General features: G+C 42.7%; 1 protein-coding gene across 16 annotated transcripts in view; it reads left to right on the forward strand.

The window, feature by feature from the left end:
* tanc2b (tetratricopeptide repeat, ankyrin repeat and coiled-coil containing 2b) overlaps positions 1–14,055 on the forward strand; it is a 173,561-nt gene that overhangs the window by 113,966 nt on the left and 45,540 nt on the right. For 9 of the 16 annotated variants that reach the window (XM_037754845.1, XM_037754840.1, XM_037754846.1 and 6 more), the window contains 2 exons: positions 1,387–1,503; positions 9,641–9,789. In XM_037754845.1, the coding sequence (XP_037610773.1) occupies positions 1,387–1,503; positions 9,641–9,789 (266 nt within the window). Of the gene's footprint in view, positions 1–1,386; positions 1,504–2,058; positions 2,239–9,054; positions 9,432–9,640; positions 9,790–14,055 lie in introns of those variants that run through there. The other 7 variants (XM_037754847.1, XM_037754856.1, XM_037754850.1 and 4 more) reach the window with 4 other exon arrangements.

Genomic DNA, 14,055 nt, shown 5'->3' on the forward strand with positions numbered 1-14,055 from the left:
ACGGTGCTTTACAATCCCTGCACCGTGACCAAGTGCCCAGAAAAGATCGTGTCACAACCACCACCCCCGACTTTCAACGCGCTCTCTCTCTCTCTCTCTCTCTCTCTCTCTCTCTCTCTCTCTCTCTCTCTCTCTCTCTCTCTCGCTCTCTCTCTCTCTCTCTTTCTCTCTCTCTCTGAATTTCTTGTCGTTTGATGTCTCAGACTTTGTGCTTGAGTCAGGCGCGAGAACATTCCGAAAATGGATCTCATTTGCATACTTGGTGTGATTATGACGCCGGACAAATAGACACAACAATTTATTTTTTTTTTTACTGTCCATCTTTACAGCTGAAAGGTCCATCTTGTTTTGTGCTTTGTGAGTGTTGTGAGTGAAATGTAGGCCTGTACAGAAGAAGGATGTTTATATTTTCACATTTTAGTGGTTGGTAGTGTTGTCACGATACCAAAATGATCGTGTTGCGGTAACGTGCGGTCAAGCCAGCCGTCACTCACATCTCCGTGGTCAAATGGGCCGACGCTACAACTGTAGAGCACCCATATACTGACATTTATGTTAAATGCATTCAAACGGCCCCGATGGAGCTGACCATGGATGTATAAAGAGAACGGAGCTGACGGGAGAGCTAGCGATGGATGTATACACGTGTGACTACGTTCGGTTTTCAAAATAAGGTGTTAACAAAGGGAACTATATATGCAAAATGCATATATGGAAATAAGATAGATTAGATTATATTCATCGGACGTATAAAACATTACATATCCCTTATAATTTGAAAATAAAATACCACTAATTTGTGAGGGAATTGTCTTCATTCTTTGATTTTTGGGTTGCTGGAAAAAATAATTCCTGACAATGATTGATATATTTGACTTCAGGACATCTATGACTACATTGATGCTGAATATCAAACATTTTTAAAGTATTAATTTAGATATTTTTCAAAGTAAAAGTCCCTAGAAGTGTATGATTCCACTTTTTCCCATAGTCTAGTGTTAAAAAAGATAAGAAAAAATCGCAGTAAATCTTAATATCGAAACGCAATACTTAAAAAATAGCAATACATATCGTATTGGCACCCAAGTATTGTGATAGTATCGGATCAGGAGACATGTGTATCATCCCAGCCTTAGTATTTGACCTAAGGCAAGCTGCCTAAGAGAAATCCTTCATGATGTTTCAGTCATATTATCAGTGTGCTGCTTCAAGTTCATAAGCTCACTGTCTTCCTCCCTCTCTGTCCTGTCCCTGTCACTCCTCTCTTTCTTGTCTTCTTCCATCTCCCCTATCTGTGTATGTGTGTGTATGTGTGTGTCTCTGTGTGTGTGCGTGTATGTGTTGTCCTCTCCTTTCTCTATATGTGTGTACGCTTTCTGCTCCCAGCCCCTCTGCGGAAAGCAAAGTTTGTGGAGAGCCCTCGCATTCCACAATCAGAGCTTGGCTCCCCTACACACACCTCCACCACTGCCAAGAATCCAGACCTGGACACATACTGCCCTGGTAAGTTTTTGGCCAGCTCATCCCTTCATTTCGTCGTGTTACTTTTTTCTGCATGTTGGTTCCTGTCTGTGAATGCGGTAGAGAGACGCAGAGAGAAGGGAGATGGGGATAATTTCTCCCTCTGCCTGCCGCTGCTGCTGCTGCAAAGACGAGAACATTGCAAAGGTCATTAGTGAAATAGCTTTGCTGGTGCCCACGGTGTCCGTCCTCGTTGCCTCCTCCCTCCCTGTCGCTCTAATCCTCCCTCGATGCTTCCTCGCTGCTTCTCGGAGCTTGTTTAGGTGCCGCCGCTGTTTTTCTGTTAACTTCACAGTTGGTGTTTGCGTGGTAATCCCGCGGACAGTCCAGATTTCCCTCTCCCCCCACCCCCTATTTATCCTTGTCAAACCTCCCCTCTCCTTCCCCTCCTCGCGCAGTAAAGCGGGTCACTCGAGGATAGCGCTCTGCTGAGATTTGGTTCCAGTATATCTCCTTTCTCATCTTGCCTCTCCTCTTCCTGTTGCCACTGAGAAGTGCAGCATTAGCTTTCTGACCTGTCTTGTTGGGTGGCTGTAGAGGACTTCTCTATGGAGTAGGACGATGCTGCTACACCCCAGGGTTGGATGAAGACATGAGAGGCGTAGTGGTGGGAGGTCTCGGGACTTAATTTAGGGAGGAAAATGGTCGACAGAGTGCTACCGACCTTCTCCGTATGCCAGCCTCTTCTGCTGAGTCTCTGCTCAATGGGAGCTCTAAGTAGGTGATCTATTTATAGAAATGGACTATATGTGTTATAGTACTTCCTATTTCTGTATAAGTCTTAATAGTATGTAGTACCTTAGGATAGACCCTTTTAGTTCTGGCACCTTGGCTTGATGTTGAATCTCATGGATGGAAAACTGTTGTCCCTGGCTTTATTTTGCATCAATCCTGTGAAACAGACTGTGGAATAACCCATCAGTTGTGATGAGCTGCTAAAAGCTCCGGCAGATGTGACATTTCATGGTTGAAATGGTAATCTCTGGCGACCATTGAGGCAGGAAAAACAGTTGATTACAACCAGGAATTCTCTGTCTGTGCAATAACAACTTGAGCTGGAGAGGAAGCTCCCAGGTGGACAGATGGACGTCTTAGCTCTTAACAAGGGCACCCTGGCATGAGAGTAGCAGCAGGGCGGTGACTTAAACATCTGATCGCATGCCAGTCAGCCACTCTGCTGCCGACACTGTCTGGCGTCCCGGAGGACAGTCAGGTATCAGCTGTTGTTTACGGCCTACAAAGAAATTTGTGGTCTCATAAATATGGTTTGTGAATATTTTGTGAGATAGCTTGTAAATTTCACGAGCAGCCGTCCTGCTTATATCATCAGAGTGAAAGCTTTTCTATTAACGTTAGAGCTCAACCTTCTCGCAGTAACTTTCCAGACTAGGTGTGGGCGCTACAGATTAAATCCTCTGTCATGGTGTTTTCTATCACAATATCCATATATTAGTTGACTTTGAGTTGAGTTAAAGTTGAACCTAAATCATGTTTAGTCATCCCTTTCTGCAGTCAAAAATAATGTCAGTGTTATTTTTAAATATCAGAAATGTTGCTTTTTGCGTCTCAGCCATTAGGGGGTCGTGTCGGTATCTGTGTTTGATTGACAGAAACTGACAGGCTGAGCCCCAGCAGGGGAACAAGAGACAAAGCAAACAATGGGCAGACAGTGTTTTGTAAGCAGTGGTATTGAGGATTAGGGACCACATCAGCATCTAAATAGACCAAAGTGACATTTGCAGGTACATTTACATGCTGTTTAGTGTGCGATTGAGAACTAGCTGTATTTTGACAAATTAACACATGACTGGGGACACCGTCATGAAACCAAAATAATGAAATATAAATGTCCCCCTTTGGATTTAGACACGTGATTTACAGAGCAGATATGTGCACTGTAGCAGACTAAAAACAATAATTGTTTTGGTTTCAGCCAGACAGACAGGACATTCAACACAGCATACCAATAAAACCGTCATAAAATATAATTATATATATATATATATAAATAATTATACTATATATTATGACGGTTTTATTAGTATGCTGTGTTGAATGTCCTGTCTGTCTGGCTGAAACTAAAACAATTATTGTTTTTAGTTTATATTATATAATATATAAATATATTAAAATACACAATATGCCATAAATATAAAAGATAAACTAGGAACAAGGCATACCTTAAACAGTTTACATTAAAAATATGAAATAAACTAAATACATTTAAATGTACTACATGCCACAAATAATTACTATACATAAGAAAACCTGTAGCTAAAAAACAAGAGTGTCTCTAATACGGATAAGGAAAAAATCATTTAATGTAAGAATTGAGATTCTTATCTTCTAAGATTCTGAATCGAATCACTACTTCCAAAAATCTATTTTTAAAAATGACAAAAATGACTTTTTTTTTTTCTACAAGGAAACCCACAGTTTGGGAAACTCTCGTGTGATGGTTAAGGTTAGGCATTGACCTTGAATAGTTAAAGTTAGGAAGGGTCATCAAGCAGTGAGTTTTTTTTGCACATTTTTGCAAGTTGCCTTCTAGAAACGACCAAACTAGATATTGCTGCTGATGGACAGTAAGCATTATTGTGTGATTTGTTGAAAAATCACACAAAACACCAATTTTACAGTGTTATTGTGTGTACAATTTATTTATGATTTGTTTCTGAGAAATAAAAGCCTACCAGTTTTATTCATGTAACAGGCAGCATTTTTATTATTGTAAACTTGTTATTCTTGAAGTCACTGAGAATTGAGAAACACTAAAGACATTTTAGTAAAAAGTGTTTATTTGTGCAAGTTTAGCATGAATAGATGTTACGTTTTGACCTACCCGTTACCTTTTGCCTACATTATTACTATCAGCTTTCAAATATAAAACTCCACAATCTGCTTCCATGCCATAATTTGCCACACTGCCTTTATTAGCACACAGCGGATTGGAGTAGATCCTGAAATATGCACCCATATGTACTGAATCGTGAATCGTTTTGAATCGAGAATTGATTTTTGAATTGAATCGTGAGATACCAAAAGATTCACACCTTTAGGCTTTAAGGATTGCAAAGCCAAAGTATTCAAGAGTCGAGACAGTTTTCATAAACTCTTCTGAATGAAGAAACTGTTTATGGATGAAATAATGAGATAACTGTGTATTTGTGGTTATTCTAGAAAATTAGATACCTGAAATATGAAGGTATTTTGATGCATATACGATATTACCATAAAGCAGTCCTGCTCATTACCGCAGTGGCCAGATACACCCAGAAATGTTAGAGGGTTAATTTCTATGTTATAAAACAGTATAGTAAATGTCTGATAACGGTCTCCGTTTTGTAATATATAATGATATCACCCACTCTTCCTAACCCTGAGTCCCAGCACGCTTTCATGTATAAAACCTCCAAATGTTGTTGCATAGATAACATCACCACTGTGCACACGAGGAATGTGAAATTCACTCCTCTGATCTCTTGATTAGCTTTCCAGTGGCTGGTTTCTCGCTGAGGCGTTTGCCTGTGCATACCTATCTGTGCTTGTATGTTCAATGATATTCATGTTTTCTGAGGTGTGAATCCACCTTATTTCCATTTCCTTTAGTTGTCAGCAGCTATTCTGCGAGTTCATTTTCACCTTTTGAATAAGATATGTCACCTTTTCTTTGAGCCTTGCATCTATCTTTCTAAAAAAAGAAAGAAAAAAACGGTTACTTTTGCGATCATTGTGTGTAAATAAGTAATTTGCTCTCTGTGGACGTGCCCAGTGAGAGTTAAAGTGCCCAGGTATAGGTGAAATAAGAGCCACCACATGGTATGTGCCATCTTACCTGCAGCCTGCGGCCTATTAATACCATCTCCTGTCCTGTCCAGTCCCCTGCCTGCAGCACACATGCTTCTCCCTCTCTCTTCTCTCGGTGCGTGAGGGCAGATCTGTGGACGGCCGGGGAGAAACAGATGCGCTTGCACAGAAACACATTCCTAGCTGTGCGCAAAGATAGTTGCTATGGCAACCATCTGTCTCCTTCGCAGCTCAGGAATCCAATGGAGAGGAGTGTGTGTGCGTGTTAGTGTGTGTGAGTGTGTGTGTGTTGGTGGGGGCTGGTTTAGAAACATAAGAGATGTGTGTGTGTTTTTTTTTTTTCCATATTCAAATTTTATCATTAAGGATCTCATGGTGTCACCGTGGTGAGAAAACGCCTGAAGTTCCTCTTTTGGCGAGCGTTCTCGATGCTGTCGTGTAGCTTTGAAGCGATCTAGATGTTTGTCTTCAGTGGCTTCTGTAAGATGTACCCTGTGTGATTGTCATGATATGTATTTTAAGAACAAAAGGAGCTATAAAGAGAAAGAAATCAATACATAACAACCCCTACATTATGGTAATGTATGCATCCCCTTTGATAGTAGCTCATTAGTATTGGCTACATTTGCACATGATGAAATACAGCTTTTAGATTTATATTGTATTTGACAGCTCTATAATAATAGTGTCCCAAACCACCGTGTCTTTTTTGACTGCATTGTAGACTGCGTGTGAGTTTAAGGATACAACAGGATTGCCTATGTTTAGCTCGAGGGAGTTACCGTGGGCTCCGGCGTCCAGATTAGAGATTTTGCTCCCACATCAAACGAAGTGCAGACTGCTCGCCCCTGCACTGGGTTGTCCAACAGCTGGCTGCGACAGAAATGTTGTTGTAGGAAGCTAAAAAAAATAAGGGGAACAAAAAGACGGGAACTAAACTAGAGAGAGGTAAACAAAGAGATGAGTGACAAACACTCACATGGACAGAGAAAGAGAAAGACAGAGCGCCCGTTTGATCACGGTCACGGCCGCAAACCCCCCCCCAGGAGCGTTTGACTAATCGGCGCTAATGTATTCACTGCTTGCTACTACCAGTCTGTCAAGTGGGAAGCCTTCTCTGCCTCATATGTCCAGACACTGCAGCCAACACATGCGGAATACATCAGACTGGCAATACGTCACCCAGAGTAGAATCACATGACCACAAAACTCAGAAAACAATCCGGTGTCCCTCATAGAGGATAAAAGCGTAAAGAGAGGAAGTTGAAACATGTCTCCAAACTTTGACTTTAGACAAACCAGTAATATGCCGAAGAGCTGCAGTGTAGTTGGTTGCACCAACGATAAATCCAAAAACGCTGATCTCCGATTTGTTTCCCTGCCGTGTCCTAACAAAGATATAATAGAGGGGCTTTATGGCTCCAAGCTATAGACCAGACCAGCATTGGGTCATTGTCGAGGCTACGCTCCAGTTTGGGGTAAAGAAAATCGCTGTCACATGAGAGAAAATGACAAAAAGCTGTTGTATAACGAGGTTAAACCTGTAGTAGACAGTATATTTTTGGCATGATTGGGCAAAAATTCCATAATAACTGGACTTCTGCACCTCCTCATGGCTCTGTTTTCAGGCTTTAAAAAATCTAGCCTGTGACGGGAGACTTTGGCCAATCACAGCTCATTTCAGAGAGAGAGCGTTCCTATTGGCTGTGCTCCGGCTGGTGGGCGGTGCTTGGTATTTCCTCAACTGCCGGGTCACAAACTTTCTCATTTTACAGCTAAACAGTACATTACAAGATGTTTCTGAAAACATTTGAGGAGAGAAATAGGCATTAACGTAACAGAATATTGATTCATACTTGATCAGCGCTGCTTAGTTTGACCGTTTGATCGGAGTTCGCGAGTGATTTACAGCTGCTCAGAGACGGCAAGGCTCCAGCTCGGCTCTGATCGGTTGTTTTCCTCTGGTCTGTGAAATCTTGCAGATACCATTAGGAGAACCGGAGGACACACAGGCACATTTTTCAGACTACCTGTCTCATGCACTACTGTCAGGATATAGTGACCGTTTTATAAAAATAACTTTTTTTTAATCATATTTGCTTAATTTCTATGCCAGCTTTAACCGAGGCTTTCGAACTGAGATTTGAAGCACATACGATATGTCAGTGCGGTAAATCGCTAAATGATGCTGGTGACAGTCGGGTTAGTCAGGTGATGACGGTGATCAACCTCAATTTATTAAGGTATTGCGAACGCTCATGTTCAGGCAAGATCGCAAAATAATTATTAGACGTGTGTATAAAACAAAGGTTTGTATAACAAGAGATGAATGCGAACGAACTTATCAAAATTATAATCCAAACATACGTCAAATTGCATTGAAGTCTATGGGATCTTTGGTTTGCTTTCCCCCAAAAGGGGGCGCTGCCTTGATTGTTTTTGCAAAGTACCCATATGTGCCGGTCTGATGTATACATATGCAGTATAATGGCCAGTGGATTGATGCTTCTGCTTTTGTTCGCCTGCAATTTTCTCCTGCACATCTCAGCCGTCCCCTGTGATATCAGCTGCAAGGAGGTGGGACAGTAATTCCATCTACCTACATCTTCTCCATTACTGCGTTCAGCGCTCTTCCTCAAGGGATGCTCAGGGATTCAGTGACCTTGGAGGCCCTCGTAAATGTATTCTGCTCCATATATCCAGCTGCATTACTGAGCCGCTGTATCCATCTCATCAAGGCTCGTGCGTAATTAGCTGTTTTGGACCTAATGCGTGCTGTGATTACCTCATTATTGGTTGTTTGTTTTCATTGAGGCTCTGCAACACATCGTGCTTCAAAGGTTTTTTTCCCCCCTTCCCTCAGAAGGTGCCCGTCTTCTCTTACTCGCTCAGAGAGACTTGGAGTCAATCTAATGAGGATCCTGACAGTGTCCTGCCGGAGCGAATGTAGAGGGGAGCCCGGGCTTTAGATTGCCTGTCTGTCTGTAAGTCTTTAAACAGACGAGTGAGAGAGAGGCCACAGGCTTTTAAGACAAGCTGTCTGTCTTCAGAGAGGTGGTGTGGCGGCCGGGACTTTCTAATGGTCGTCAAGTCAGGACTTTGTGTAGCTACCTGCCAGTCTGGTCCGACCTGCCCTGCAGGAAAACGAGCGAGGAGGGGAGAAGGGAGGGAGAAAAACTGGCCCTGCCGCTCTGACTCGCTGTTTATTTAAACACTGGCCATCTCGTGCCGTTGGCTTCAATGTCATTAATGTCCGAGCCAATTCTCAGGCTTATACGTCCAATTACAGCTGTTTGTTTTCAGCCACTAGTTAACTCTCTTTCACCAGCGGCAGGGTGAGTAATTAGTGAGCGCTTCAGCTCTGAGAGTGACACTCCAGTAAATAAAGTGAAATTGATATAGTAGCCACCTCTAGGGTATGATAGCCAGGTGTTATTAAAAAACATGACACCACCAGTGAGGGCTTGTTATGGGCGGAGAGTAACCAGGCAACAGGGCGACAAGATGAGGTCATTTTGCAAAGTTGGCAACTGAAATCCCTCATTGTTTGCGTGTGTGTGTGTGTGTGTTTGTGGTTTTTGATCATCTGATCATCACGCAGGCTCACCCTGGTGTTTTCTTTTCTCTCTTTAGAGCGAGGAGTCTCTGTAAACAGGATAAGGGAGGTGGATACACACCCGCTTTGTCTTGAAAAGTCACACACCGTCGCTCTCTCTCTCTCTCTGTCTCTCTCTCACACACACACACACAGGTAAAGGGCGTATCTCATTACGTCACATAAGCTGCAGTGGTGATGAGTGGTGCGGAAGGAGCTGTCGTCAGTGTGGAAAGAGGTTTCTTTTTTTGGGGCTTGAAAGGATTCTTGTAGTTGCGGCTGAAGGGATTTTTTTTTGAGTTTATGTAAGAAGACACCTCAACAAAGATGTCCAGCTGTGGTGGAATGCGATTGTAATGCGCAGCTCTGAGCTACGGGAAAACTCAGGTAGGCTGTTTCGAGTCGCTGTCCTCCTGAGCACAGGTGCTGTGTAACCTGTATCCGGGTCTGTTGTCGCCGGCTGTGGCTCATGCAAAGCGAGTGTAGCAGATCCTCAGTGTGTTTCCAGGTAAAGGTGGCGGTGGCGGTGGCGATCATGAAGTCTTTTAAAGGATGTTTTATTTTTTTATTTTGGTTAAGCTGCTGTTCTGTTCCTGCCCACCACTGACACACATTCGTTCTCTCTTTCTCTCTCTTTCTCTCCCCCGCAATGTCTTCCTCACCCCCTCTCCACCTCCTTCCCACCCCCCCCTCCCTGCTGTCTCTCTGCCTCTGCAGGGGAGTCAAGCCAGGAGCTGGGCCCCCCTCCGTCGGTGGATGAGGCAGCCAACACATTGATGACGCGCCTGGGTTTCCTTCTGGGAGACAAAGTGAGCGAGGGGCCAGCCGGTACCCAGTACAGCATGGAGGAACCCGAGGCGAGACAGGTAATGGTCTCACTAATGAATTGGACTTCTGCTTTGAGGACGTTACTGAGAGACTCCTTTTTGTCTGGATTTCTTTTAGAAGAAGTTACAACTAGAGCTGCAGCGATTAATCGATTAATTGTCAACTATTGAATTAATCGCCAACTATTTTGATAATCGATGAATCGGTTTGAGGATTTTTTAAAGAAAGAAAGTCAAAATTCTCTGGTTCCAGTTTCTTAAATATTTTCTGGTTTCTGTACTCTATGACAGTAAACTGAATATTTTTGAGTTGTGGACAAAAAAGACATTTGAGGATGTCATCTCTGACATTTTATAGACCAAATAACGGGCTGTTAAAGTTAACGCGATAATAACGCGTTATCGCAAATTCGTTTTAACGCCACTAATTTCTTTAACGCATTAACGCAACTTGTGATTTTTTAGGTTGTAGCGGGCTCAGTTTGACAGCTAGAGTGATGATACTGGCATCATATGAAACTAGAAAAACCCTAAAGAATCCATTGGTACCAACCATGTCATACTGGCTTGTTGTAAAGGAGGCATGGCCATTTTCAAAGGGGTCCCTTGACCTCTGATCTCAAGATATGTGAATGTAAATGGGTTCTATGGGTACCCACGAGTCTCCCCTTACAGACATGCCCACTTTATGATAATCACATGCAGTTTGGGGCAAGTCATAGTCAAGTCAGCACACTGACACACTGACAGCTGTTGTTGCCTGTTGGGCTGCAGTTTGCCATGTTATGATATGAGCATATTATATCAGCATATGTGCCCACTCCCATGTTGATAAGAGTATTAAATATTTGACAAATCTCCCTTTAAGGTACATTTTGATCAGATAAAAAATGTGTGATTAATTTGCGATTAATCTCAATTAACTATGGACAATCATGTGATTAATCCCAATGAATTATTTTAATCGATTGACAGCCCTACAAATAACTAATTGATTAATCAAGAAAATAATAGACAGATTAATCACCAATGAAAGTTACAACTCTCTCATCTTTTCTCAAGGAGCTTCACTTTTGTAGACAAAAACCTACAGACTGAATAACAGAAAGTGTTTTTTTTCTCAACATTACATTCAAATCTCATGATGTCACTTTGAGTCAATACATGGGAAACCTTGTCTGGGGTTGTGTAAGACGTAAGATAAACAATTGGCGCCAAAAAATCCTGCTTTAGTTTAGTATTTATCGCCCGTCATGCTATTGTTATGGTTTATTCTAATCTAACTGTCTTATTGTGTGTTGAATTTTGACACATTTCTATCGTGAGAGATCGTGCTCTGGAACTTGAACAAACACGCAGACGTTGTCTGATTCGATCTGTTTTGACATTTATCTTCGTAATATCTGTGTTTACACTCGGTTTTGACAGATCTTTGGATGTCAGGGTAGCCAGATCAAAAGAACAGATTCAGAATGTATCAGTGCCTCTCCATCGAGCACCACCGTCTAATTAGATTTTTGTATAACAAATACTCTTAATTATTTATTTCCCAGCATACATTTAAACTTTGCTCATTGAAAGCGGGTCTCTTGAGCTGACACGCAGCAGGTTCAAGGTTTCTTTCCTGCACCGTAACCTTTCAATTTGTGAATTTGGCAGTTGTGCAACAAACAGCTCTTGGCACAACAGGCCCGCTATAAGCTCTGCAGCAGATGCCCTGGTTTCTTTACCTAAACCTGATTTGACAGGTATGAATTTCCCGAACCGAGGGAAGAAAACAGAGAGGGGGGGAGAAGGGGAGGAAGGGGCGAACCTGTTGCTGAAGCGTTCAAAGCCTAGGTATGGGTTTGCACTAAAGCAGTGTGGATAAGCGATTAGACTGATGGACTGCCTGTGCTTGATGTGAGCGCTGCTGTAGCAGTGGGGGTGTATCAATTGAGAGAGGTTTATTCAAGCGGCTCTTTTTAGAGACGTGACTCACACTAGCACCCCGCTGCATCGTGCACACAGCACAAACTTATTGTTTTAGATATCTGCCCCAAATACTGCTCTCCGGATTGTTTGATTCATTAACCACCAAAAAAATGACAAAGATTGCCTCGAGACACCATCTATTAGCAGATTAGAGAGTGGGCTCTTTGTTGTCATTTTTCTAATTTGCTTGGGATTTACCAGCTTTCAATGGAGAGCCGTAATACAGTCGATTCACACATGTAAGCTGGATTTTTGCAGGATGCTGCCAACTAGGGCTGCTCGCAAAAATCCTAATCCCGATTAGATTGGTCAATATTGACATCACGATTATTTAACACTATTACTCGTTGACTTTGGAAACATCATGCATTTACAAAGAACGTTTTGTAGCCTGCATTTTTAAAGTTAAATGCATCAATCTGAAAGCAAAATTAAGAGGCTAGATCTATGAAGAACTTTGTGCTCTTGAAAACAATTTAATTATATAATTATATGGTGCCTTCAAATGAAAGTTGTGTGCTTGTGTTTACAACATGGGAAGTCGTGTACACGATATGCTTGGCGTTCAAGTGGTTAAGTCGTGAGAAAACCGCTGCTAAGCAACGGCAATATTAACTTTACTGTCGGCGTCTAGAAGCCACAGAGGATAACAATTTAGCAAGCGAGCAAGTTGGTAATATAATGCAGGAAATACAATGGCATAATGACAGAGGAAACAGATGAGGCCGTTGGGAATATCAACATTTTCCTCAGACATATTATAAAATTATGAAGAAAAACAATATACGAGTAAAATTACAACTCGTGAACTCTGAGCTTTCAGAAACTTTCCACTTACGAGGTCTTAAATACCGCAAGAGGGGGGCGTTCATATGGACTCTTCTCGTGAACACGGTAAACACGACCCCATCTGAAATAGATTGGTTGTATAGATATGAATGGTGATGACTCGGCAAAAAAAGTCACACCCACAAAGCACGGTCAACGAGACAGGGTTCGTGTTTCAAGACGGGTCGGGTGGGTTGCCGACATCAGCGCACTGAGGACAGTCCGCCCTGGTTGACAGGGGCGAGGTCAGGGCGAGGGGTGCTATAAAGCGCCACATTTAGCCCGGGACTTTCTAACACGACCTTAAGCCGGTCACGGAGGAAAATGCGCCTGGCGAGGGCCAACCAGCGCCGAGGAGATTTCCCATGACGGGATCCTCCCACACTGAGCGGCCGTCCCTGACCCGCCGAGCGGGGTGAAAGCAAACCGCGCTGGATTTATAACACAAGACAAAACGAGAGTGTCCTTGCGAAACGGTATGCTGCACAATTCATCTTAGTTTTATGTTGATTATCTTGTTTTCATATTCACTGGAAGCCAAACTTGTAATTGAAATTCGATTAATTGCACAGCCCTACCGCTTACTCAACCAGCGATGCTGACAGTCTCAATGTTTGTCATCATAACCAAGTTTCTATACTGTAGTTCATTAACAATGAAGCCAGGCAAACCTGCTTTAAAAAAACTCAGAGAGCATGAGATGAGGGTTTACTTCTCACCATCTTCTCTTTGACATGGTTGAATTCCTACAATAGCTGGTGTCTCTGCTGCGAGACTTCACCAGCCGACGGAACAAGGTGACCTCAACTCGCAGGGAGAGCAGTTAATTGCCTTTCATACTCTCGTGCTTGAGCTCCCTGAATAGACGCAATGCTCCGAGTTCAATCCAATCCTCGCGTGACATGTGAGGTCAGGCCTTCACAAGGCGAGGTTCGTTAGCCCAGCAGATAGCGCTGTAGTGGTGCTGCTGTGTGTTTGTTTGTTTGCTTTGTGGTCAAGCTCCTGTAAACATGATAGTGCCTCATTCAGTCAAACAAACACACGTAGCAGAGGCTGGAGGCCATGTGCTGTTATGGACAGTTCACAGATGTCACAGTTTATAATTCAAGCACTAAGCTAGTACTACTGTGCAACATACACTCCACTTAGGTACACCTATATGATACAATCCAGTACAACAGCTCTGCACACAATTCCTACCTTCACAAAGCATATAATGGTCAGTTTGTTGTTTCAGAGAGGTGTCAAAGCATAATTTCGATATTTTTCAACCTGGAAGTGTCTAATGGGGAAAACAATTTCTGAAATTGGTCCAGTATTGAGGGAGAACGCTGCAGTCGCCAGCCGCTAAACAGGCTTTCATGTAATCAGTTGGGGCAACCTGGCACCGTCATTTCCGTTCTCTAAAAGTGCTTGTTTTTGCCACTGACAGGCACAGATTGTTATTATAAGTGTCTGACAACATTATGGAAAGAACCCTACAGAGAAATAAACCTTTTTTCT

Source organism: Sebastes umbrosus, chromosome 20 (assembly GCF_015220745.1).
Source record: "Sebastes umbrosus isolate fSebUmb1 chromosome 20, fSebUmb1.pri, whole genome shotgun sequence".
Taxonomy (NCBI): Eukaryota; Metazoa; Chordata; class Actinopteri; order Perciformes; family Sebastidae; genus Sebastes; species Sebastes umbrosus.